This window comes from Salarias fasciatus, chromosome 2 (genome assembly GCF_902148845.1).
Source record: "Salarias fasciatus chromosome 2, fSalaFa1.1, whole genome shotgun sequence".
Taxonomy (NCBI): domain Eukaryota; kingdom Metazoa; phylum Chordata; class Actinopteri; order Blenniiformes; family Blenniidae; genus Salarias; species Salarias fasciatus.
Window position 1 is genome coordinate 31,447,981 of NC_043746.1, and position 27,989 is coordinate 31,475,969.

Below are 27,989 nucleotides of genomic sequence, written 5' to 3' on the forward strand. Positions count from 1 at the left end.
CAAAGTTTAAGGTAGCAGATATATTTTTACTCAGAAGCAGGATGGACATCCGTAAATGGCTGAAAAAGTCAGAAACTACACTGTCGGCCTCTCTGCCGCCGAGCAGCAGCAACAGGAGCACCGGAGCAGAATATTCGCAGCAAGCAGATGCAGCTTTTTGTTTTCCGTGCAGGAAATTTGGAGGGAATGACTCTGTTTTCACAAGAACTGGGTATGCTAACTGGAAGCATGCTAATGATAAAGCAAAGGGATTTAGCAGGCATAGCAACAGCAAAGAGCATCAAGCATGCATGGCTAGCTGGAAAGAGAAAGAAATGCGATGCAGCACTGGCAGTGAAATTTCAACCATGGTTAACTCTCATCAGCATGCGCTAGGGTCAGACATAGTTGAATTTCTTGTCTCAAACGAGCTGCCACTGCGGGGTGAAGTGGATTCAGTGAGCAGCAGAGATGAAGCGGGTAGCGGACTGTTTCTTTCCCTGCTTGATTACACGCTGAAGCAAAACCAGGAGCTAGCCAAGGCTTTCAGTACCATTCCAAAACACTCAATGTACACATCACATGATATTCAAAATCACGTCATTGAACTGATGAGCACGATCGTAATGGAGCAGATTGTTAAAGATGTTGGGGAATCGTGGTTTACACTGAAGGTGGATGGAACTAAAGATCTGACAGGCAGTGAAAACATTTCTATAGTTGTGCGTTACATGGACAGACTACAAAATGCAAGAGAGGCTGTTATCAATGCAGACAACAGACAAATGTGATGCCCAGTCACTCACAAATGTTGTGCTTGATGAACTGTCAAAAACTGGTCTTGACACAAACAAAATTCTTAGTGTTAAGGCTTCAGTATACTCCCCCGTCGCCGCCACGGCATTCCTACGCCGGCAACCCTACGCCGCTACTGAACATATCTTGCTCCTGCGTCAAGGGAACGCCCTCCTCTGCCAAGCCGCTAGCAGTCACAACAACAATGCGGCTTCCGTAGCTCCTGCTTTACCTAGACATAGATCTATAGACATAGATTTCTAGACGTACGTATCTAGACACGCATGCATTTACTGAACATATATCTGCATATATGACATATCTGGCGACACCGGGCTGTGGAGGAGGAGAGGCTGAGCGGACCGTGATGAAATATTGGAGAAACTAATGAGCTTTTGGACGATTAAAGCCGTTTGAGGAGCGGCTATACACATAGCCCCGTCTGCTAACAGTGCTAACACTGCTAACAGTATAGGGATGTGCGCCGCTCAATTTTGGATCTCAATTTCTCCTGAAGCACTGTTCGGATCAGAAAAGCATTCCGGGTGAGTTCTACTTTATTCTATAAACAACGCGAAAGCGGACCAATCACAGCCCTCGACGTTCACGTCATCACGCGTCGAAACGACGCAAAGTCACAATTTTCGGGAGGCGCACGTCAAGCCCCGACGTAGCCCGTCGTAGGGCTACAACGTCTCCGTCGTAGGAATGACGTAGCGGCGACGGGGGAGTATACTGAGGCCTTTATGACGGAGCCAGCGTCATGTCGGGAAAAGAGGGAGGCATGCAGAAGCTTATACAAAATAAGTTAAACAGAGAAGTGCCTTACATCCACTGTTTCAACCACCAATTGCATTTGGTGATTGTGCATGCTATTTCTTCAGAAAGTGCAGTTGCAGATTTTTTTGATGTCTGCAATTCCCTTTAGAAATTTCTGAAAAAGCCTGTTGTAGCCACACAGTACAAAGGAGAGAAGCTTAAAAGGCTGTTAGAGCAGTGATGGACTGGACACCTGAACACGGTGTCTGTGGTGTTTAAGTCTCACGTTGCACTGGTGGACTTCCTGAAAGAAATTGGAACAAAAGGAGCAAGTGCAAGTCCTCCGCACTGAGCTGGAGCCGGGACTGGGTTTGACTTGTGGAAGTTGCAGAAAAATATCAGACGAACTGATCCCATCAGTCACATGACTCCACTTGTTAACGAATCCTTTCATTATATTCCAGAAGCAAACTCTTGTGTTTCAAAGAAATGCTGCCATATTGATACATTATTGACAGAATCTATTATTTGTATTAATATATACTATTATAAGGCCACTTCAATAATGTAATGAGCAGATGATAGCGTTTTGTTTTAATGCTAAAATGATGATAATGGAAACAGTTATTATTGCACTTATTATCAGTAGCTTGAAATCAGTCACCTCCCCCAGACGAGCAGACAGCAGAGTCGTTTTCACATCGTGAAGTCAGAGAGGGTTTGATCAGATCGTCCTCTGCTGGATTCCTGCTGTGGGAACGGCATCTCTGCTGTGATCAACACATTTCAACAAACACGAACATGTGAAACTGAGGAGGGAGCTGTCCAGCTGGCTCGCAGGCTGCCTGGGATCCGTTTACATTCTTCTGAATATCGTTCATCTCCAGACAAGATGGGAAAAATGTTGCACACAAGGACACAACAGACTCTTCTGAGTCCATGAGAACCTTGAGCTGAACGTTTTCCACAAACAGCCGGATTCAGATCTGCAGTTTCTTCTTGCTTCAGTGACGCTCTGCCACCGACCGTCACCACGTCCTGCATGTGGAGAGGCCACCTGTTAGCCCCTGCATCCACCATCAGGAGAAGAGGAGGCGTCTGGGAGACGGTTCCTGAAGAGACCCTCCAGACCTGGACCGTGACCCAGATACAGAACCAGACCCAGATGGTTCGCTCATTAGGACTCGCCTACTAATCTGGTCACAGCATGCAGTGAAAAGAAAGAACCTGGATGTTAGAGGAGGAAGATGCTCTATATGGATGATCAGGGACCTCATCTACATTCAAACTGATTCATACTGCAGACGAATTAAACCGTGCACGCACATGCACACGCACGCACACACCTGCAGCACTTTTCCCTGCTGCTCAGGTGGATTCACCTCACGTCCCGCCCTGGACACGCCCACTTCCTGCCATATATGGTCAATGCAAACTAGCTCCTGAATGTTCTGCCTGCTGATCAATGGACTTTTACGATCAAGGGTGGCAGAGAAGACACGGAGCATTTAGCAGAGAGTGAAACAAGAGCTTGAGGGGAGGTGGAGGAGGAAGATGAAACCAGGTGGAGACTGTGGAACCAGATAATTAACAAAAGTCAATACGGTGTTTCAACGAAGAGCCACTTCCGTGGCAATACTCAAAGCTAGAGAAGAAATCACAGATGCACTTGAGCTAAGAAAACATGCAGTTGGATGTTTTATTTATTTAATTTTAAAAAAAAGCCTTTGCTAAAACCAATCCCTGATCAGAAAGAGATCAATATGTTAAAATGGGACTGGACTCATCTGAATAAACTTCCTGTGGTGTCCCCCAGGGGTCTGTTTAGGGACCAAAACTGTTACATCTATCTCCATGACATATTTAATGCATCTCAATTGCTAAAACTCGTACTTTTTGCAGATGACGCCAACATATTCTATAGAAGTGAGAATCATAATGAACTCGGAAATATGGTTTATGCATACACATCAGAAATAAAAACTAAAATCTCCAAAAGCTTATAAATTATAAATAAAGTAAAACTATCTGCTCTCTGTACCTTATTCTGCTCCTTGGTTCTTCCATACTTCAAATGCTGTGTTGAAGTTTGTCGAAACAATTATCAGTGATCCATTAATTTACTAGTCACATTAAACCAGCAGAGTGGATTATTAACAATATTGGATTCTTAGAACACGTAATCTTGTTTATTCAACCAAAACTATTGAAAATCCACGATTTGGTAATATTCAGAAAGTCTTCGTGATTCAGACAACTCATAAATTGAGGGGACAGGCACATCTCACCACACCTAAATTTAGAAGCACTGGTTAAAGTTTGATTGTTTCTGCAGTGGAGTTCAATTTTTGAACAGTCTGGAAATAAACACACAAGAAGCAAAACATCTACAGATTCAAGCTGCTGTACAAGCTAATGCTCTGTCAACATAAAGAAAGCGGGTCCAAACAGTCAGGACATGCTCATAATCCGTTTTCTCCATATCCAGTTGCCGTTCAGCCCGTAACCCTTCAGGTTGTTGTCCTTGCCGTCTTTGAGTTGTTGACAGGAAGCATATGAAACTAGTTCTCTTCTTCCCACTGCTTTTTGAGCCGAATGAGGAAAACAGTTTTTTGTTTTGTCCTGACTGGACATGGTCCTGAAGTGTCCCGCTCCTGACAGGACTGGTTCCATTCTCCACCTCGCCATCTGCTCAGCAGGTTCTCTTGAGCCCTAAATCTGTACGTCGGGGTTAAAGTTAGTGTAGCGGTGTGAGATTCTCACGCCAAATTCATTTATTAAAATCCTGATATTGGCGTAGAAGTGGCGTCCGCCTCTTTCAGGGCCGTTTTGTGCTTAAGCAACATTTATAAATAAAGCCGCAGGACTTTAAACAGTTAAGACAAAGACAACAGCTAATGCTAATACTGATGCCAACCCTGCAAAGACAAGGTTCTGAGAAAAGAAGCAACAGATTACCTTTGCCAGCAGTAAAGCAAATATGTTTATTCAGCACGTTAATATACATCAGAAAATTCCACTTCATGTAATACAGGAATTGTTTTGATGAAGGATGAACATGAGAAGCTATTTACAATCCGACAAACGGTCCAGACCAACCAGTCAACAGCTGATGGACAGAGTCCAGTTTGAGCCCCCACACCCTCCAGAACCACAGCCAGGGGTTCACGGTTCCACTCAGTATTTTCACTCTCTGACTGGGACCAAACGTCTGCTGACGCCTCGGGAAGGTTCTTGAAATGTTTTTTTTATTAAGCACAGAAACAAAACGCTCAACACAAGTGAAAGGTCCCACAGGGACGAAATCCTGCTTGTTCTTGACATGTCCAACGTTCTTTCCTCAGACGTCTGGAGAACACACAAACGCAGCAAGCAGACTAAACTGGAGTCCAAAATAACTGAAGCACCTGAACGCAGCACCATGGTCCAACGCAACCAAACACAAAATGCAAAAAAAAAAAAAAGTGGCTTTTTCCAAGCGAAGAATAAATACGCCAGCGGAGGTTGGGCACACAAATGGAGGTTTTTAACGCAGATTATTTGGGGTATCTGCCCATGAGCAAGGCATCAGGCTGGTTTCATCTGCTTTGTGACAATGTCGCAGTGGTACATTGCTGTCAGTGTGAACAAGTAGAACAACTTACACAATATAAAATAATAAAAAAAAAAAAACAACAACAAAGCATTGGTATGATTCTGTCAAACATGAAGGATACAAAAGGAACTGATGCATGTCTCAATTAACTGTCAAAAGTGCATACACTGTTTATTAAATATCTTTAAATAAAAAAAAGACAGTTTGCATGAATACGTGGAGAAGGCTGTAACAGACGTAGGCACGTGGAAGTATCAGTTCACAATCGGCGATCAATACTCCAATCGCTTCTTCTTTGAATGCAGATGAAAACAGTCACTTTGGCACGTTCCCTCCACCGTCTGCATGACGACGTGAGAGGGTCCAGAACCGGTTCCAGGTCCAGACCGGGGCGCTCTTCATGCAAAGTCTGTTGGTTCTGTTGAGTGCAGTCCAGTCACAGTCGTCAGCCAATGTTCTGGATCAATGTTCTGCAGGGTTCTCCTGCAGCTATAACGGAGTCTCCTTTTTGTAGTTCAGCCCGGGGTCTGATCCTTCAATCTGCAGTTTCAGGGCTTGTTTCAGGCTGAGCTCCGTTTCCCCGATGGGGTAGTTCTCCAACACGTCCTGGTGACCCCGGTTCTGCGCAGTCCGAGGAACCGACACCCTCCCCAGGAAGACCTGGTTACCCTGTAGGTGATAGTTGGGGTTGGTCATGATTCCGTTCCTCTTCTTCTCGGCACAGCTCTGCTGCTGGATGAAGAACGGGTCCGGGCCTCTGTCCTGCTGAACAGAACCTCCAATCATGATCTTGCAGTGCGGATCCTTGACTGAAATGTTGGCGACCGACTTATTGAGGGCGATCCTCTTGTCGAACTGGGTCATCTCGTACTCCAGAACCTGACCTTGAGAGCCGGTTTTCATCTTCTTCTTGTCTCCCGGAGCTCGTTTGCTGTTTGAAGTCCCGTTCCCAGTCTTGGTCCCTTTATTTGACTTGAGTCCGGGTTTCAGCTGCGGCCAGTCGAACTCGGCGGATGGCGACGACGGCTGTTGGTTGATGGACTTGGTTGTGGAGGACGGGGAGACAATGGACTGTCTGCTGCGGCTGCGAGGCAGCGAGTGCTGCTGAATCTGCTCGGTGAACGTCAGTCCGGGGAAGCTGTCGATGGGAACGGTCTGGGCCGTGGCCGTGGACGACGTCGTCCGCAGGGAGGAGTTCTTGGAGCTCTTCAGGGAGTTATTGGACAGGGAGGATTTCTGTCTGTCTACCGTGGAATCAGGAGACTCGGAGGGAGAGCTGAAGGCGTGGACGGGCCCGTTGGGTAAGCCCCGTCCGGAGGACTGCTGGTCTCCGGCTCCAGTACTGCCGGAGCTACTGGACTTGATGGTGAGGGACTGCATTTTACCCGTCACTGCCAGCGGGGTTTTCTCCTCCATCGTGTGCACCGGGGACGGGTTGCAGCCGTTCAGAGCCGAGGCACCGTATTTCTCCAGAAGCTTTATGATCATTGTGTGCCCGCCTTTGGCCGCGACCCTCATGGCCGTGCGTCCAAACTGGTCGGCGTGGTTGGGGTCGGCGCCGTTTTCGAGCAGTATTTGCACGACGTCGATGTGGCCCTCCTGGGCGGCGATGCCCAGCGCCGTCGCTCCCTGGTTGCACGTGTGATCCACATGCGTGCCGTTCTCGATCAGGAACTGCACCACTTTGGTGTGGCCTTGCCACGCCGCGGACTGGAGGGCCGACCGCTTCTCATTGTCACAGGCATTCACGTCGGCGTGGTAGTTGATCAGCAGCCTCACCACCTCCACGTGGCCTTGCCAGCAGGAGACGTGGAGCGCCGTCCTCCCCTCCGTGTCGCAGGCTTCCACGTTTGCTCCGTTTTCAAGAAAATACTCCGTCATGGCCAACTGATTCTCCAGTGCCAGAATGTAGAGCGTAGGACGCCCGTCAGCGTCTTTGTAATCTATATCTGCACCGTGACTGAGAAGCAGTTCAACGATGTCCCTGTGACCTTCTAGTGCAGCTACCCTGAGAGCGTTGCGCCCGTCGTATCCCCTTTGGTCGATGCATGACTTGTTTTCCAGAAGAATGTGCACGCAGTCATAGTGTCCCTCCTGCGCCGCTAAGATCAGCTGGATCCTACCGTCGTTATCTACCTCTGTGCAACGGGCGCCTTGCTCGATGAGTGCGTCGCACACCTGCCGGTGACCCTCGAACGAGGCCATGTGCAGCGGCGTCCAGCCGGCGTCGTCCCTGTGGTTCTCATCCAGGCCTCTGTCCAGCAGAGTTCTCACCACCTCCACGTTACCCTGAGCGGACGCGATGCTCAGCACCGTCCTCCCCTCGCTGTCGATGCTGTCGACGGCGGCGCCCCAAAAAAGCAGAGTGTTGACCACAGAGGCGTGGCCCATTGACGCCGCCGCCAGCAGAGGGGTGCGGCCATTATTGTCCGTATGATCCACATCGGCTCCACCCTCCAAGAGCAGATCCACTACGTCCACGTGTCCTTCGTAGCCGGCCACGAGGAGCGGGGTCATGCAGTCTTTGTCGCAGTGGTCCACCTCTGCGCCCCTGTCGATCAGGAGGCTCACCACTGAGGCGTGACCTTTGCTGGCCGGGACGCAGAGAGCGGCAACGGAGAGCGCGGTCCGCCCGTCCACGTCCTCGTGATTGACCTCAGCTCCGTGGTCCAGGAGGTGCTCCACGATCTCTCGGTGTCCCATGTACGCAGCCGCAATGAGCGCCGTCCTGCCCTCGTTGTCCGCCTTGTTGACCTCGGCTCCGTGCTGCAAAAGATTCAGCACGATGTCTTCGTGACCTCCCCAAGCTGCCGCCCTCAGAGCCGTCCTCCCGTCGGCGTCGGCACAGTCCACCTTGGCGCCGGCATAGAGCAAGGCGGACACCACTTCGGAGTGGCCGCCCCACGCCGCCGAGCGCAGGGCCGTCCAGCCGTCGTGATCGGTGTGGTTGATGTCGGCCTCGCAGCCGATCAGGCAGTTGACCACCTTGGTGTGGCCCTGCCTCGCGGCCAGAGTGAGCGCCGTCTGCCCGTGGTTGTCCTCCAGCTCCATGTTGGCTCCTCGAGATATGAGCAGATTGACGACGTCCAGGTTGCCGCTGTACGCGGCGTTCCCCAGCAGGGTTCTCCCACTGGAGTCACACTGGTTGACGGACGCCCCGTTGTCCAGTAAAGTCCGTATGGAGTCCTCTCTTTCGAGCGCCTGCTGTACGATGCATGAAGCGTGGTCGTCCTCGTTGTTGACGTGAGCACCAGCTTTGACCAGGAGCTGCAGAACCTCCTGCTCTCGTGGTATGGAGGTGCTCAGGGAGTCTTTAGCAGGAGTTCCGTTCCACACCATCCAAAGAGCCAGATTAAACGGCTCGATCTGCAGATTAGAACTGACGAGGTGCAGCGCAAACTCCTGCACTTCCAGCGGCTTGAGCTGCTTGGCCCGACAGGTGTAGCTCATGGCCAGCATCCGATGTCCCTCTGCGGCGTTGCACAGGTACTTCTGGGTGCAGTGCTTTACGTCCAGCAGCCACTCTGCAAAACTGTAGTGGAAAAGAATTTTTGTACTTCCCAGGCCGTCGACGAGCAGCTTGGAGAGAATGTCCATCTTCTTCTGAAAGTCCTCCATGGTCAGAGTCATGTTCCTGGTCCAGACCGCGTGGTACAGTTCCTTGACCGTGAGCGGCCTGCAGGTGGCCAGGATCACGTTGAGGATCGGCTGGACTTTGGCAAACTGTTTTCTGACAAAAAGTCTCTGGCAGAGCCACAGGTAGAGGCCGTTGAGAGTCCCGGGGATGTCCCGGATCTCCCGGAGCATGATGAAGCTCTCCACCACGCCGTCCAGCACGCGCTCCAGGTACAGGAAGCAGCCGCTGCTCTTGATGTGCAGCTGGTTGAGCATCTCGGCCGTCTCCTTGGTCAGGTGCTGCCTCAGGGCCTCCTCCTGGTCCAGCCGGTGCAGGATGTACTGCTGCACGTCCTTCACGATGTACGCCTTCCGCAGGTCGTCCAGGCTGATCTTACGAAACCCTGAAACAAACAGAAGAAGAAGGAGGAGGTTAGAATGAGTTCAGTCTCAATTTAACTGGATAACATCGGATACGACTTCACACACACAAAGCCATGAGTGTTTCTCTGGTAAGGTCTCTCTTGGATCAGAAAAGAAATAATCTCTGGTGAGAAACGCCGCGCTGTCCGACTCTGATGGAGGAGAATAAACGGAGGAGGAGGAGCCTCACGTCTGCCTCTAGAAAACATTTCTGCAGCGGTTCCTCACACAAACGTTAGAAATCCTACTGAAAACAGTCACAGCCAGCCTTAATGGCCGCTGATGGGAACTCCTCTGGGACTGGGAGCCTGATGGCATTCAGTCAACTGTTCTCCTGTTTGGCGGTCTGTGCTGCTGGAAGCCCAAGAGGCATTCCGGTATTCAGAGTTCCCATGGTTCTCGGGGTTACTGGGTCAGGAACATCCGTCGCCAGAGGCTCTCTCACGACTGTTGAGGCTGATTTTTTCCAGAGGCCCACGAGCGTTCTGCTGTGGGAAAAGCATGTGCGTTATCCCTGAAACAGTCACCCTCATGTTCCTGCACGTTGAGCAGTCAAACCCAAAATCATTTGCTGAAGAATCTACAGTTTTCTTCCTTTCAGTAAAACATCTTGGCTTTGCTTATATAAGAGTCTGAGTCAGACGCCGTCCAGCCCGAGGCAGCTCCGCTCAGTTCAACACTGTGTGGGAAGAGAAGCTGTGAAATCTTATTCTGCACACCTGGAGGCCCCCAACAAACCCAGAGGTTTAAGCAGCTGGCCGGGGCGCCCCACAGCTGGCAGACGGAGGTGAGACTACCCCGGGTTTTGGTTCCCAGTCAGACACATCCAGCTGAATCCGGTCCTGCTTCGCTCTCATCATTTCATTTATCTTCTTTCTTTTGAGTGCCGGGACAACAGTTGAAGTCAAACATTCTGCAGCGCGTGAAAGAAAAGTCTGTTTCTGTAAGCCGTGTGAATAAACCACAGCTCTGAAATATTAACCCTTCCGCTGAAAGACGAGCGGCAGCCGCCTCGGTCCGGGGATCCAGCTGCAGGAAGGCACAGCTGTGGAAATCCTTCATCAGTCTCCCTCCAGCACGAAGCTGCTGAGAGTTCAGGAACTCAGTGACCCCAGACCGCTCAGGGCTGTCTGGGACTGCAGCGTCTCTGGTCTCTGGTCAAGTCTCTGTGACCTTTCTGACCTGTCCCTGACCTCCATGTGACCTTTCGGTGACCGACTGCCATCCTGATGGAGTCACGCTCATTACAAGCATGCACAGTAACTTTATGATGACGCTGCTGATTTCAAAATAAAAGCACTGAAATGTGCATTTATGTTCACCTTCAAACACAATCAGCAGAATCGGAGGATCAGGGTTTGGACCAGAACGCTGAGAATGCTGGACCAGAGGAAAACCAGCAGAACCTCCACTGACAGAACGCACCAGAATTTATTTATTCATTTATTTTTTTACAGAAACAACAAAGTTTCTCTCCATGTGACTGGACCTATCAGCAAACAAAAACAACAGCGTGCCTTCATCCAACGCAGAAGAAACGTTTCAGCCTTTTGATGAATCGTCCAGGTGAATTTTGTCTTGGGGCTTTGGAGGGCTGGAAAGTGAAGGACTCCCCCTTCAACCCCGTGACAAGCTGTGCAGTACAGCAGAAGTTTCCAAACTGCTCTGGATTAAAGCGACTCCAGGATACGAATGCTCGCATTTCTTATAAGAAACATTTTCTTCAATGAAAAGTTAAACAGATATGTGGATGACCTCGACCTGTGTGTGTTTGGATTTATCTGGGTGTTGTGTGAGGAGGTGGCTCTCTCCCGGGTCTAGACCTCTGAACCAGCTGCTGCTCATTACAGATCTGGAGATCAGCCACCGCAGACAAAAGAGCCTCTGTTTGCGTTCTACATCCACAGTTCAGACGAGGAATGGGACGCGTGTCGCAGCGCTGGAAGCCCGTCACCCTGCAGGATTCCAGCGTGGCGAGCGTCTCCTCTCCAGCGCCATGTTTTTCAGAAGAACGCCGTCTTAAGCGGCTGAACCCAGTAAGACAACAGAGACCTAAACGTGGCGGCGCTCTGCTCACGTCCTCCAGTCTGCCTAAAGCAGAGCTCAGAGCGCCGAGCTGCTCTGCAGTGTTTGGAAAACAGCATCAGCTGTTTCCACTGCAAAAACACCGAGTTCAACTGGAACACACGGATACAGAGACAGCCTGCCAACACAGCTTTCTCTGGAAAGGAGCCTTGAATTAATGGTGTTGTACCTGCAGATATTTAAATACAGCTGAACTGAAACGATGACAACAGAAATCAAGACATCAACAACCGCAACAGAATCAACCGGAACCGCAGCAAGCAGAACAGCAGCAACTCCAGCACCAAGTACAACATTATAGACAACACAAACAACAACTACAACTGCAACAGAAAACACAACTGTTGTTTCAGTGTGTGTGTCAGCATTTCAGTATGTCAGTGTGTCAGTGTGTTAGTGTTTCAGTGTTTCAGCACGTCGGTGTTTCAGTCAGCCTCCACCTCCGTTTCCTCGCTGGGCGGTTTGGATCCAGAGTGAAGGAAGCAGCTGAAACAATCCTTGAGGAAAGTCACAGCGGTCCGAGCCGCAGAGCCGTGGAGACGCTGCGACGACGACTCGGGGAGCGATCAATGGATGTGCGAGCTGGAGGCAGAGCAGACGCTCCTGTCCAGACACGCCTGCCTCACACGGGCTGTGAAAAGATTTCCAGTCCAACCTGTTGAGGTGGGGGTGGGGGTGGGGGTGGGGCTACATCTGAGCTGGAAGACTGAAATCTGACACACTGAATAATCCACGATCCTGAGAGGATTATTCACACCACAAAAGGCAAAATGTGAAAAAGCTCAAATCATTAAAGCCATGAAGCGGACGTCCGACTTGAAGCTAAAGACCTGAAAGCAGCACGAAGGCTTCAGCTCTGCTCTGTCACCGTGGGATGTCTGGCTGGTTCTGTGCTTCACGGTCACAGACTGACCTCTGCTTGACCTCTGCTTGACGTCCACATCTTCATTTACCTCCATAACAGACCACTCCGTCCAGCTGTGAGCTGAGATCCCACCAGCCAAACCTGCCATTATCTGCCATCCACAGCCTGGAAAGATCTGGAACTAGATATAATCGTTCCAGTCCGCTTTCTGTAGCCTAAATCTTGATTCAACATGAACCCTGTGCTGTGACTAGAACCCTTTGGTTGTAATTATTCAGTATACGGTGTCACAACTACAGCTCTGGTGTTTATATAAATCCAAACAGTTTAAAAACTGGTGGAAAACTGAGCAAGTTCTTGTCGCTAAAGTACTTGAACTCAGTGTTATGAGTGAGCTGACAGCAGCAAGATGGCCGCCAAGTGCAGACGTTATATACATATATACTACTGCAACAACCATCAGCAGGGTAAAACTAGCCTGTCCAACGACGGTCTAAACCGGCTCATGTTCCCCGATAGTGGAGAACAATCCAACGCTTGGTGAATTCTGCTCCACAAATACAGGAAGAGCCGACATCGAAGAACATCGACTCCCAACAGCTCGCTGAGGAACCCGGTACCCGCAGAGCCATCCTTGGCATGCGGTGGTACAGAAAACCCTGGATTCAGCTGAAGGAGCTTCTCCCCGAAGCGAAGCCCGTCCCTGGAGTGTGACTCTTTTCCCGCTAAAGTTGAATCGAGGCTTCATTAAAACCTTCAATTAAATCAATAACTGACAGGTCTGGCTGTGCGCCGGAGACCCGGGCAGGGCCGAGGCCGCCTGCCGGCCGGCCCGGCTCACAGCCCCCTTCCCGCAGTGCACGAGCCGAGGTGTTCACATACAGACACGGCAGACCTGTAATTTGCCCGACTGTCAGACTGCATGCTGCTAAATTACAGTCTTCTCCCTGGATTATGGTCCTGGGCTCAGTATGCAGCCTGCAGACAGCGGCTGGCATGAATATGGACATAAATCAGCATGTCTGTGGGGGGGGGTAATTAAACATGTTCCTCAGGAATCAGGATCAGAAACAATCGATGCTGGAACCTGAGAAGAGACGCTAACGAGGCCGGACTGAGCAGGAAGACAGCAGCGAGGCGCTTCACGCCACCGAGACGAAGTGTGGAGCTCCGCCGCTCCTTCAACCCGATCCGGTTCCCCAGATCAGGGGAGTGAAGTGTGGAAGGACCGAGGCAGAGAGAAACCCCCCCGACCCCTGACCCCAGACCCAAATGACCCCTCATCCCGAATCGGAACAGCCTCTGACCCCAAATCCTGACGACTCGATGAGCCCTTGCCCCAGATCCTGATGACCACACAGTCTCTGACTCCAACGGCCCCTGACCCTGACGACCCAACGGCCCCCGATCCGAGATCCCGACGACCCTCGACAACCCAAGGGGCCCCGACCCCGACCCCGACGACCCCTGAACCCTCACCCCGGACAATGATGACCCCTCACCCTGGATCGCAACGGCCCTCGACTCCAGGTCAAGGCCCTGAGCCCGACGGCCCTGGACTCTAGATCGCGACAACCCCCTAACCCCAGACCCTTACGACCCCTCACCCCAGATCGCAATGGCCCCTGATTCCAAATCGCGACAACCCCTTACCCCAAACAACCCGACAACCTCTTACTCCAGACCCTGACGGCCTCTGACCCTGGATCCTGATGACCCCTGACCACAGACCCTGACAGCCCCTGACCCTGGATCCTGACGACCCCTGACCCCTGACCCTGGATCCCGACGGCAGTATTTTAAAGTGTATTCTGGTGAGTTTGCGTTCAGCAGCCTGTTTGCTCCTCAGGCATATGATCCTGGTTTCCAGGCTCTTTGACTTCCTGTCAGTGTCTGCGGCGAGTGGAAGCCGTGGTCTGGTTCTTCAGAGGACCTCCACTGGGCCGGACCGGATGTTTGGACTCAGTCAGTCGGCGTCCCTCCTTCTCGAGACGAGTGACGGAGCGCCTCCACACCCCGACCACACAGAGAGAGCTATTCACTGGGAAACAAACACTTCGCCGACCTGAAGCGTGTTGCCGCTTCACTCGTCAGAAAGAAGAGCGAGGTCCAGGCTGTTCTATTTAAACAGTCCCCTCCCTCCGCCCCTCCATCGCTCTCCTCCTCCTCCTGCCCCCCCCCTCCTGCCGGAGGCCTCGTTGCACTGGGCCAGACTCCAGTCGGCTGTGGACCAAACTGGCCGGCTCAGTGTTTCCACGCCGCCCCGTGGCGGCCGTACAGGAGCAGCTGCTGTGTCACATGACGCGCTGCCAGAGTGGCTTCAGCTCCTGAAGCTTCGCGGAAACTCTGCTCCCGACCGACAGACCGCTCTTTGTGTGGCGGCGTTAGCCGAGCGGAAGCCGCAGAGGCTTTCTGCTGCACGGCCGGCGTGCCTCCGTCTTCCTGCTGCGTCTCAGAGGTGTTGAAAACTTCCCAAAGCACACATTCCTCCCGCACGGCGCCGGGAGGAAAACAGCGGAGCGAGCAAGAGCTTCAGCGCTCACCTCCCGGGGAAGAAGCTGTGCGTTTCAGGAGAGAACTGCTGCAGTCAGACACTCAGCGGCTCAGATTGGAGGGAAAATGTGATATAAGGTGACGTGGATAGCGCTAACTATCTGTTGAGGACATGAAAACCACAGAGCTGCCCTCTCTCCATGTTGACCTTTAGCATTAGCTGAATGTGTTGTCACCACACGGTCAATGATGTCCAGGTTAAAGGAAGAAGAGTCTCACTGATCCTCAGCTAAGTCAGTTTATCTGTCTGTGAGTAGCATTAGCATTAGCCTGAGTCCGCAGCAGCTGAGAGTAGCATTAGCATGTGTTCACAGCAGCTGAGAGTAGCCTTAGCCTGTGTGCACAGCAGTGTTAGCATTACCCTGTATTCACAGCAGCTCAGTAGCATTAGCATTAGCCTGAGTCCACAGCAGCTGAGAGTAGCATTAGCATTACCCTGTGTTCACAGCAGCTCATTAGCATTAGCATTAGCCTGAGTCCATAGCAGCTGAGAGTAGCATTAGCCTGTGTTCACAGCGGCTGAGTAGCATTAGCATTTGCCTGAATCCACAGCAGCTGAGAGTAACATTAGCATTAGCCTGAGTCCGTAGCAGCTGAGAGTAGCATTAGCTGACAGCAGCTTTAGCATTACCCTGAGTTCACAGGAGGTAAGAATAGCATTAGCTGAGAGAAGCATTAGCATTAGCTGGGAGTAGCAGTAGCTGTCAGGAGCATTAGCATTAGCCTGAGTCCACAGCAGCTGACAATAGCATTGGCATTAGCTGACGGTATTATTAGCATGCTAGTTGTAGCATGTGTTCACAGCAGCTGAGAGTTAGATTAGCATTAGCCTGTGCTCACAACAGCTGAGAATAAATAGCATTAGTATTAACTGAGAGTAGCATTAGCTGATAGCAGTACTACCACAAGCCTGTGTTCACAGCAGCTAAGTGCAGCATTAGCCGACAGTAGCATCAGCATTAACCTTTGGTCACAGCAGCCGAGTTAGCATTAGCTGACAGTAGTACTAGCATTAGCCTTTGGTCACAGCAGCTGAGAGTAGCATTCACTCCCGGGCGCAGCACACACTCCCGTCACATGCCAGTTGGTTTGAACGTGGGAGCCTTTTGGTGGCTGCGATCTGGACTGGTAAACATGTTGATATTTTTAGGAGGCTCTTCACTCCACTGCTGAGGCTCCAGACAGGATGTCGAGAACAAAACACTGGAGCAGTGGGTGAGTGTGTTTCTGTGGGCATCAATAGGCAGGTTTACATGGGTCCATTAATCCTCCTTCTAACCAGACTGTAAGGTGAAGTGGATTGTAAAGGTGTCATATAAACACCCGAGAGGATCCACTTCACTCAGAGTGGATTATATTTCGGATCTGACTGTACGAGGTAATCTACGCCGATCAATGATCTGCTTATGCCTCATATAAACAGCAGCAGGCGGTGGATCGTGTTGTACGGTGGATTGTTCGTTCTGCCATGCGTTCCCTCGTACATAGCGACGTAATGACGTGTGGAGTAAACAGGAAGTAGGAATTAGGAAAGTCAAAGACAAGCAGAAGAACTGGACGGTGGTTGAGAGACACTTTTTAATAAAAACCCTGAGAGAGCGAACACTGGAGAGGAGAGATGGACGCAGTTCAAAGAGCTCCGCGGCAGACGACCAGCGGGCCGCCACCAGAGCCCTGCTGGTGGAGTGGAGGACGGACAGCGGAGCGCTCACTGCTGAGCGCATCATGGAGATGTTTGATATCCAGCAGATCAAACACTCTGCTAGGAGCTGAAGACTGCTGGCTGCAAAGCTAAAGATCAGAACCTGGAGAGTGGGGAGAGACCTTCAGCTCTGGCTCAGAGCGTTTCATCCAGCCTCCATGTGTACAGATGCTGGTGATACATGTTTACAAATCAGACTGATAAAAACACCCACGTAAACTGGGCCAGTGCTGCAGGAGAACTCCCTGGGTCTGGATGAGAACAGCCGTCACAACAAAGATGCTGCTGAAGGCATTCATGGACGGTGAAGGTCAAAGGTCATCATTCCACTGTCAAAGCTTTCAGTGCACAAAGTCTGGATGGAAGAGCAGCAGTGGAAGAACTAAACTGGCAGCATGAGGAGAAACTGTCCACGTTCCTCACTGCTCTACAGCTGTGGCTTCACTGCTGAGGAGACCCTTCCTTTAAAGGAGGACAACCCGTCCCCAGAGGACAACCCGTCCCCCAGAGGAGAACCCGTCCCCCAGAGGAGAACCCGTCCCCCAGAGGAGAACCTGTCCCTCAGAGGACAACCCATCCCCAGAGGAGAACCTGTCCCCCAGAGGAGAACCCGTCCCCCAGAGGAGAACCCGTCCCCCAGAGGAGAACCCGTCCCTCAGAGGACAACCCGTCCCCAGAGGAGAACCCGTCCCCCAGAGGAGAACCCGTCCCCCAGAGGAGAACCCGTCCCCCAGAGGAGAACCCGTCCCCCTGAGGAGAACCCGTCCCTCAGAGGAGAACCCGTCCCCAGAGGAGAACCTGTCCCTCAGAGGACAACCCATCCCCAGAGGAGAACCTGTCCCCCAGAGGAGAACCCGTCCCCAGAGGAGAACCCGTCCCCCAGAGGACAACCCGTCCCCAGAGGAGAACCCGTCCCCAGAGGAGAACCCGTCCCCCAGAGGAGAACCCGTCCCCAGAGGAGAACCCGTCCCCAGAGGAGAACCCGTCCCCCAGAGGACAACCCGTCCCCCAGAGGAGAACCCGTCCCCAGAGGAGAACCCGTCCCCCAGAGGACAACCCGTCCCCCAGAGGAGAACCCGTCCCCCAGAGGAGAACCCGTCCCCAGAGGAGAACCCGTCCCTCAGAGGAGAACCCGTCCCTCAGAGGAGAACCCGTCCCTCAGAGGAGAACCCGTCCCCGGCATCTTTACCTGTGAACAGCTTGGTGATGGCCTTGTTCTGGCGCCGGGCGGAGCAGACCAGCAGCAGCCAGGGCGGCAGGAACTCGTGCTGGCCGGCCAGGAGCTCGGCGATGGTGCGGGGGGAGCCGGGGGACGAGCGCTGCTCGCCCTCCCCCGCCTGGCAGCCCTCGTCCACCGAGTCCACCAGCAGGAAGAGCGCCTGGGGGGGAGGCTTGACGCTCAGCAGAGGCAGCAGGACGCACCTGCAGGGGGGAGCAAGGTCACAGGTCAGGCCACCGATACTGGAACCGCATCGCACACACACTACACGCACACACACAGACACACACACACACACACACACACACACACTCCAACCTGAAACTGAAAGTCGTGTTAACAAGTAGTTTCAGCAAACGTGAAAAGCTGTTTGACATCCTGCCAGCAGGATTTTAACGCCTCCACAGCTTCACGGGCTAGTTAGCATGTAGCATGTAGCATAGCTCGTTCCATTTAAAAAAATAACGTTTGGTTTCGGAGCTGCTTGCTCCATTTCGTCCACACAGAGGTGCAGTGACAGCGTTCTTGCTTCACAGTAAAAAGGGTTGAAACCAGCCGGGGTCCAGGGTTCTGCTGTGTGGAGTCTGCATGTTCTCCCTGTGTGTGTCTGTGTGTGTCTGTGTGTTCCCTACAGGTACTCTGGCTCCCTCTCATGGTCCAAACACTCTGTGTTGGCCCTGCGATGGACAGGAGAACTGTCCTCGTCGGACCCCGTCCTCCCCGTTTGTCTCCAGCACGCCGTGATCCTCAACAGGAAAAGCCCAAAATGAATGAATGAATGAAAGAAAACACTGTTCTGTTCTGTAAACACCTCTTCCTCCACGAGGAGAAGCTCCCCTGTGCCGTCGGGAGCGAGGCGGACTGATTCTGACCGGCGCTGCAGAGGTGTGCATCTTCTGTGGTGGATGACAGAAGCAGACGTTTCCTGACGACGTGACTGAAGGAGCCTGTTGTTATTTGTGATTCTCCTGTTCAGTTTGCTGTGTGAAGGTGCTTCATGACAGCGCCGCAGACCGCTCTTCCTTCCTGTAGCGCGGCACTGCGACCACACAGCTGTGAGGAGCAGGCGTCTCGGCGATCCACGCCGCGGCGGAGTGTAGGCGGATCCATTAACTGCCGACGAGCCGAGCTGAGAGCAGACAGGCGTTCGAAACCCGCCGCCCGCCAGTTACTATGACGATGTCGAAGATGTGCGGAGAATTGAGTGGAGCAACTAGCACGAGAAGCAGTCAGGCAGGAAGTTCTGCTGCCGTTAAAACCGGGCCTGTGGCAGAGAGCCGGCGCCATGCCTGGCATTCTGCATCAACGCTCCGCTGCGTGCAGCAGCTGGAACGCCGCGCTCGCTTCCTCCACCGCCGACGTGAAGCGTCACGCGCCAGCGCTCGCCGACGGCCGACAACCGCATTTAGTGCTGCGTGAACGTCTTGCTTGTGCTCCACTGCGACCGCCACCAACAGGACGCCGTTTCCCAGAACGGAGGGAATTACTTACAGCTCAGCCGAGAGAGCAGATCTTCACATCAGTGACATTTTAATCTGGGTTTAGGTTAATTAAACATCGAAGACGGGCGACTTGAGCAAATCAATTAGTGGAAGTAAAGCGGTGAGCTGAGAGCGGGCGCCGCTCCGGGGCGTCCCGGGATCTTCACAGCGGCTGTCGCTCAGAGAAAACTCAGCCAGCTTCCAGATGACAGGACGGACACACCGACTACCAAGCTTCCACAGAACGACGTCGCTTGTGGGACGCACCATAGAACGCTGGAAGAGTGTCTCAGCAAGACGTAACAGCCTGGCAATAACCCGGGGGCGTCGAACAATTCCAACCACAGACTAAAGAACCATCAACATTTAGGTTGGGAACGATTTGGAAAAGACTGGACACTTCAAGAATGGACAAGATAAAGAAAAGAGCTTCACGAGCGTCAGAGTACTCCAGTCAGAACTGCTTAAAGCCCCAGAATCTACTGAGCGTTGAGCCGACAGGCTCTACAGACCAGGACCTCCAACTGTTCTACACCCAACAGGCTTATCATTATAGGCTATTTATAGGCCATATATATATATATATATATATATATATATATATATATATATATATATATATATATATATAACAGCCGCCTTTTTGTCTTTGTTTCAAACTATAATAATAATAATAATGCATTGGTTTTATATAGCGCTTTTCAGGACACTCAAAGACGCTTTACATTGCATTATTCATTCACACCATACTGGGTGGTAGTAAGCTACTACTGTAGCCACAGCTGCCCTGGGGCAGACTGACGGAAGCGAGGCTGCCAATCTGCGCCATCGGCCCCTCCGACCACCACCAACCATTCACTCTCACAACTTTCATACTGTCATTTTCAAACTGTCATTTTTTTGTACTAACAAAATTTAACACTCAAAGTAATAAATATCCATGATACAGAAATGATTACAAAATACATGAGGATGCCTACACGGCGCTGTCCTCGTGTCTTTTGTGCTTTAACAAGTTAAAGGCATGGTGGAAAGGTGCTCTGTTAGCAATGGCCTGTGGTATTAGAGGGTATGGCTCCTTTAAGAGACGAGCAGCTGTCCTGACCGCCGTGGAGAAGCGAGCGAGCGCTAACGTCATCGGACGCTCGGAGTAGCTGCTGTTAGCCTCGTGGCAGAGTTAGCTGAATTAGAGGCGGCTTTACAAAAAATGTGCTGGCAACGATTTCTCTGCTTTGTGGACTGCTGTGAAGGAGGGGAGTTAACCCCGAATGTGAGGACCGTTTGAGTCCTGGAGCAGAGTTAAAGTCTGCCGAAGCTAGCACCCGGATAGCAGCAGTCACACACACACATCACTCTCACCTGGTGTGTTCATGGCTTTTAATCCAAATATGAATCTAAACGTGTGTAATACACTGTAACACGTAGTATCCTGCTAGCATTAGCCAAGTGGCTAGCTGAAGGCAGGGCGTGGTCACAGCTCTGATCCGCCGATCCCCCCGATGTCTTCGTGGTACCGAGCCGTCAGAACAGGGTCCAGCTCGTCTCTTTGGTACCGTGTATTTTTTCCAACACATCAGAGTGTCTCTCGTAGCAATAGCAAATCGATGTAAACAAAGATGGTGAGCATGGTCCACAATGCTTTGCAAAATGACATGGCCTTTTGTAACCACAAATATGTCGAGCGTAAGCATGTCAGATTATGTACTTTCTGTATGGTGCATTCATAAGTTTGTTTACAGACCGTTGTGAATCGATTTTCTATTTGTGTGTGTGTGTGTGTGTATTGACTGACATTTAAAAACCTACAGAACCTGCAGAACCTACAGGCCAGTCCGGGGAGCTGGGGCTGAGTGAGTGAGCCGTCTGAGGCCACGCTGCTGCTGAGACAATCAAACTGACAGTGACAGCAAGTGGGCCGAACAAAGAGCCTTTCTTCTCTGACAATACTGCGACTTTCAGGCCGTCAAAGAGTCAAAAGACAAAGACAAGCCGGCGGGATAAAGGAGAGAAAATAAGCTTAGGGAAAAGCTGATTTACTTTGAGAGACAAACCTGCAGCATACCTGGCCCGGAAAACCAGCCCAGCACAGCAGGGAGGTCGCGACCTCCTGAACCAAATAGTCCCAGCTCTGCTCAACACGTCGTTTAGGACCAGAAAGAGAAGAAGTGCGCTGTTTGACAGCATGTGGTGTCAGAACCGGCGGACGGAGCAGCACCGGGCTGCAAATCAAATTATTAAGAGAGAAAGAAATGCGGAAGCTGGCCTCGGCGAAGGGGGACCGGTCTCCTCCCCACCCAGTTTATACTTTGCATGAACATGGAGGCCCAAGCCTGGAGGTCTGGAGGTCTGCAGAGACCTCAAGGGACAGGCTGGATGGAGGCTGGTGTGGAGACAGCATCGATCTGCTGAGTCAACACATCGCTGCCCCCCTGCCCCCCGTCCCCCTCCCCCGCCCCTCCGTGGCCTCTGGGTTGCGGCTCTCTCTGCGGCCAGCGTTCTGCAGCTGTGCGCCACATGAGCGAAGGCGAGCCGCTGTCAGTTAGCGGTGAACGGTGAAGCAGTCAACACTCGGAGCCGACTGTGTGTCTGAAACGCCCCGGCTGACAGCAGCCTCTTCACTCATCTTCACCACCTCCTCCAGGCTCCAGCAGAGCCCGATGAGAGCATTTCATGACCTGCTGTCTTGTAGGATCAATACTTTAAAGAGCCAAGTGTCAGCACCTTCACTGAACCGCACCAATCGCACAAAGACGTGAGGGAGTTTTGAACATGCTTCTAGAAAGTCCTCCAGAGAAAAGCTTCAGGAATCAAACCCTTCAAACTGTCCAAGTCCTCTTCATGGTCTTTACAGAGAAACACACTCCTCAGCAGCAGCTCAAACTGCTGTTTGGAGAAACAAGAATGACAACACTGGGAGTCTGGAGAAGGACGGGGGCCTCATTTATAAAACATTGAATAGGATTCATACTGAAAGTGTCCCTGAACTAAACAGACCCACTGAGCAGAGTGGTCCAATACACATCTATAAGGAGAAGGAGCTCTCTGCACACCCAGGAGACGTCCTCAGGGGAGCCCGGATGAAAGTCTTTTTATATACGTCTTTCTTGGACGGTGTACTGATGTCAAAGAAAATATGTTTTATTGAAATAATTATCCGACGTCCTCAAAAGGAGCCAGAACAGCTCACTGCACAAAAATGTCTTTTCAACATCGTTTTTGCACGTCCAGTTTTGGTCCCACGAAGGTTCAGACCAACACCAGACTACGTCTTTTTCTGACGTCTACTGAATGTCTAGTACTGGGATCAGGCGCCTTCAAGGCTGAATCTGTAGAAGGACCTTACTTTTCTAGAGTAAACCAAGGAATTAAACAACCACAGCACCCCAGTAGGGAGAACTTTCTTGGAAGTCTTTTGCTCCGCCTCCTTTGAGGACGTCTTCAGGATGTCAGATTAATGGGACGTCTTTTCCTTGACATCAATACAACGTCCTAGCAAGACAACCATACAACTTCCAAGAAAGACGTATAAAAGACTTTCACCCCGGCTCCTCTGAGGACGTCTCCTGGATGTCCAGAGATACACCTTCTAGACGTGTTTTGGACCACGTTCTGCTCAGTGGGGTGGAGCGGATCACTGTAGCCATCGTTCTTTTCCAGAAATAGAAACTGGCACACGTGCTCCTTGAGGATTGTTGTTTTTATAAAACATGTTAGCCACTGAAAACTTTCAAGACAGCGGCCATTTTTCAAGGTGGCCACCACTGAGTACACAGAAAAAGATGATGCAGAAGATGAAGCACTGCCAAATGCTCTTCCAAATCAAATTCCATCTAAACCAAAAAGTAGAAAAATCTGACGAAGCACATCTTGACTTTGGCTCCAGCTGCACCACAGCGTGACGAGGAGAGGCCGCAGTGCGACGTCCGTCTTCAGCTGGTGACAGTTTGAAAGACGCCACTTGGAGACAAAACATCCAGAGCAGAAAGATAAGTCAGCTGACCTGGTAAACTGCTGCGCTCAACAGCGTCTCTTTACTGAAGCTGCATCCAGATGCTCAGCCGGCCTCATATCAAGTTCTCTAAAAAGCCACACAGCGACAGAGGAATTAATGCTTCCCTGTGCTGCTGACACAGTTCTGCTGTGAGCAATGAAACAACAGCCAGCAAGCAGGAGAACCGAGAGAACCAGGAGGGCTGCAGCGCTCGTCAGGCTCGTCTCCCAGTGTGCAGCGGACGCTGCCCGGTCCAGGGTCCGGACCGCTGAGTGGCGGCCCAACACATGAAAACATGACCTGAGGTCCTGAAGGATGGACGGGTGAGCAGTGCAGAGGAGACGTGTGGCCGGGCGGCAGTCTGGACGTGAATTCATGTCTGCAGCAGGTTTCAGCGGATTAACACTCGGCCGGCCATCACTACCACACAAACAGGCCTGTTTGTTTGACCGGCTGAAGAATTTCAGGGGCCTCAAGCACCCGGCCTGCAGCCGACGTCTAAAATCACAGCTAGAAGGGAGGAGGAGGGGCTAAAACCTGCGTCCTGCAGCTGTTATGGACCGAGGCTCACACTCAATCTGCAAAACCAAACAAGGCTCCTGCAGAACAAGAGAGCTGGTGGAGACAGAATGACAGTAACCAGAACCTGCTGGGGTCTGGCTAAGACCAGAGCCCGGCCCAGACCAGACCCCGGCTCAGACCAGAACCTGGCCTAGACCAGAGTCCAGGCCAGGACGGAGTCCAGCCCAGGACGGAGTCCGGCTACAAGCAGAAATCCTGAACTGCTCGGAATGATTCACCTCGCTCAACGTTTGACCTACTTTTCCTCGTGTGTGATGTTGAGATGGTGCAATAAGTGTCACCAGATGGCCAGACGAGAGGAGTGTGTGAGTGTGTGTGTGTGTGTGTGTGTGTGTGTGTGTTCAGTGCTGCATTCCAGCCTGCAGGGACTGTGACCTGTACTGTGCAGCGACAGACAAGAGCAGAGAGACTGGACAGACAGAGTAACATGCTGCCGCTGGACGTTCACACCTGATTCAGAAGATCTGCTCGTCATCGGGCTCTGGGGGGGGGGGGCAGGACTGGGAAACGCTGATCTGATGCAACATGAAAACACTAAAACCTGAGCTCTAATGCAGTGTCTCTTCAAGCGGAAGCCAGCTGGCTACCAGTCCCACCCAGCAGGTCCCAGCAGGGGGGAAAACCAACACAGCCAGGACTGAGCCGAGGAGCGGAGGGGGGAGGGGCAGGGGTCAGGAGGTGGAGATGGAGGTGGAGGTGGAGGTGGGGGGGAGGGGGGAGGGGCTCGCTCTGCTCTTTACATTTCCAGGCTCACCAAATGTCAGGACAAAGCGGGTGTGAGGAACAGAAACAGGCACCGGACGGCGCGGCGGGACGAGTCGACAGGTCGACCGAACCGCGGCCGGGAGGCGCTGGACGGCGTGGAAACCGAACCAGCAGCCTGACTGTGGATCTGAGCGCCTCGTCTCCACGTGGAGCTGAAGGGGTGGATGTTTGCTTTGTATCTCGACGTTTGATGAAGCGGCGGCTGACATCCCGCCGCCGCGGATCAGCCGCCGCTGTCTATCTGCGGCGGGACGAGGAGGGCGTCTTACCTCTTGAACGCCTCGGCCGGGTTCCTCTCGCACTCCCCGGGCTGCAGGGCGCTCTGCGCCGCCGGGTCCTGCAGCTTCTCCTCGTACCCCGGCAGCAGGCCGCCGCGGCGGATCTGGTCCGCCAGCGCCCGGACGAAGCCGCCGACGCACAGCGTGTCGGCGTCGTCGGCCCGGCAGAAGTGGAAGGCCAGGCCCTGCTGGTGCAGCCCCCGGTGGGCGCCCTGCGCCGACGTGGGCCACAGCAGCTCCGTGCACAGCGCCGTCTTCCCGCTGCCCGGGCCCCCCACCAGCAGGACCCCCCAGGACCCGCCGGGCTTGGCGGAGCCGGCGGGGTTGGAGGCCCCCCCGCCCGGCGGCGCCGGCTGCTTGCCGGGAGCGCCGCTGCTCTTCTCCTGCAGGCAGTGCTGGATCTTGTGGAAGACCCAGTCCCGGCAGTAGAAGCGTTTGCCCTGCAGCAGGCTGGTTTGGGCCATGTTGATCTGCGCTGCGGTTCCACCTACTCCTCCTCAGGGGGGGTCTTGATTCTGCCCCTCATTCTACGGACTCCAGCAGAGGACGGCTGTAAACTCAAACATCCGTGCCGTCAGCCGCAGAGCGGCGAGCTGCAGCAGCGCCGCGGAGCGCTACGCCGAATCTAGGTCAAATAAAAAAAGGCAGGATCCAGAGATTTTCCAACAACTTCTTCCAGCTCTCCCGCTGCCTGAACCGAGCTCCTCCGGGTCGAGGGTGCGACTCCTCAGCATGGCGCCGGACTCGGCAGGGCGGCCGGCTCCGGACTGCAGCCGCCGGCGAACTCCAGCCGAAGCTTCATGACATTCACCACTGAGGATCGGACCAGGACAGAGTTTCCATTACATCCAGAGCAGAGTCAGCTCCTCCACAACACCCAGGACTGGAGCCGCTCCTGGAAAAACCCAGAGCCAGAGAGAGAGAGGGAGAGGGAGAGAGAGAGAGAGAGAGAGAGAGAACTGAGTCAGGATAAAAATCTAATACTTTCGACGCTAACCTTCATGATCACTGCTAATGCACAACTAATCCTCTTACTTATTTAAGTAGGTGCTGAAAAGAAGGATGAATATAATTGTGCGAATCACCAACACACAGCAAACAAAGCCTGCATGTGAGCAGCAACAGTTACTCCTCATCACACACACCACACACAGACACACAGACACACACACACACACACACACACACACAACTGTCAAACACACTTCCAGTGAAGACTGAGCCCCTCTCCTGCAGCTGGACGAGCCGTTTCCATCAGTTCATACATTCTTGGCAGGCTTCGTCTCGTCTCTCCAGTCCGTCCAGTGACCCCCCCCCCACCCCAAACCCCCTTCCTTCCTATGTGACTTTAAATCCCAAACAGTCCACATCCGTCCTGAACTGAGGGTAGAGAGTCCAGACTCACACTCGCTTGTTTACATGGACGCAGGAGGAAGGCAACACCGTGAAAACACCGAGACAACATCACCGAGACACCATGGAAACACCAGGAAAATACCGCCAAAATACCACCCAACACTAGTAATACCACAAAACCACTACGGTACCACCAGGACAACATCACCAAGACGCCATGGAAACACCAGGAAAATACCACCAAAACACTAGAAATACCACAAAATACACTACAGACCCACCAGGACAATATCACCAAAACACCAGGAAAACACCTTCACAACACTGTGGAAAAAAAACAAACAAAACAAAACCAACATCACTACAGAAACTCCATGACAACGTCACCAGAACACCATGGAAACACCAGGAAAATACCACAATGTCCAACATCCGCCGGGTCAACATGTCAGGCTGGTTCCAGAGCTGGAGGACATTGGGGTGTCTGGTCCAGCTTTCTGTTGTGTCTTCATCAACTCCAGGTGATGCAGTGTGAACATCTGGACGGGCTCTGCTCAGGACCGATTATTCTCCATCACCACAGGAACTAACCGATGCTGACGTTGACGTTTTCTCAGGGACAGAAGCTGTTTAACTGGCCGTTACTGACCAGGAGGACAAAGTCCACGCTGTGGGACTCAGATTCCTGTCATACTTATGGATACGTGAAATACATCGACCAAAACAAAAGTTTCTTCAGTTCAGAGGAACCTCTGACCAAGACAATCAGGAAGAACCTCGGCTGGACCGTCGGTGTTTTATTTCAGGAGCCGCTCCACGTCTTCAGGACTTTCTGAAAACTCTGTCGGGACGGTTTAGAGACACACTGAAGGTTTTAATGTCCTCTACTTTGACTTTATGAAACTTCAAGCCTGGGACACAGCATGCCCTCAAGTCCTGGACGGAGCCTTAACGGGATCCACTGCAGACCCGCTTTAAGGTCCAGCAGAGGCCTTCTAGGATTTGGCAAAGACCCTCTAAGTCTAGCAGAGATCCCCTCTGACCAAGCAGATACCTTTTGGATCCAGCACAGACCCTCTAGGATCCAGCAGAGACTTTGTAAGTCCAGCAAAGACCCTGTAAACCAAGCAGAGACCACCTGAGATCCAGCAGAGACCCTCAAAGTCCAACAGAGACCAACTCAGATCCAGCAGAGACCTTGTGAGTCTAGTAGAGACCCCCTCAGATCCAGTACAGACCACCTCAGATCCAACAGAGACCCCCTAAGTCCAGCAGAGACCCTATAAGTCCAGAAAGGACCACCTCAGATCCAGCAGAGACCCTGTGAGTCCAGTAGAGACCCCCTCAGATCCAGTAAAGACCCCCTCAGATCCAGCAGAGACCCTGTAAGTCCAGCAGAGACCCCGTGAGTCCAGTAGAGACCCCCTCAGATCCAGTACAGACCACCTCAGATCCAGCAGAGACCGTCTGGGATCCGTCGGATCCAGCAGAGACCCTGTCGGATCAGTGGAATCCGGGTCTCACACGGATCCGGGTCTCAGTCTTTGTATGGAGGACTAACCTCACCCATTTCCCAAATCCAGACCTCCTCCACAGAGAGCCGCTGTAAAGCCACCGATCCGATCAAGACCGGATCGACCAGCTGTCTGGTGGATTAAGAACTGCTCCGAACTTCGATCCGGACCTTCGTGGACCACGTCGGGGATTCTGGCTCCGGTTGAACCTCCTCGATCCGCACGGTTTGACTCACCTCTTCAGATCCGGATCGTCCTCCGCTCCGTGAACAAAAACCAGAATAAACCGGGTCCGGTGCGGCCCGACGCGGTCCGGCGGTCCACAGAGTCCCGGTCCGGCGGTCCACAGAGTCCCGGTCCCCGTCTGATCCGGATCAAAGCTCCATGTCGACCGAGTCCGTCCGTCTTTCTTCCACTCCTCTTTTCACTGTG

The 27,989-nt window shown here is 52.4% G+C and overlaps 1 protein-coding gene across 1 annotated transcript; it reads right to left on the reverse strand.

Annotated features, from left to right (window-relative positions):
* Positions 1-4,501: 4,501 nt before the first annotated feature.
* ankrd50 (ankyrin repeat domain 50) lies at positions 4,502-27,966 on the reverse strand. The gene is made up of 4 exons (XM_030108857.1): positions 27,794-27,966; positions 24,679-25,582; positions 17,561-17,793; positions 4,502-9,147 (listed from the first exon to the last, which is right to left on the reverse strand). The coding sequence occupies exons 2-4, from the start codon at positions 25,149-25,151 to the stop codon at positions 5,618-5,620; spliced, it is 4,236 nt and encodes a 1,411-aa protein (XP_029964717.1). The 5' UTR covers positions 25,152-25,582; positions 27,794-27,966; the 3' UTR covers positions 4,502-5,617.
* Positions 27,967-27,989: the final 23 nt, after the last annotated feature.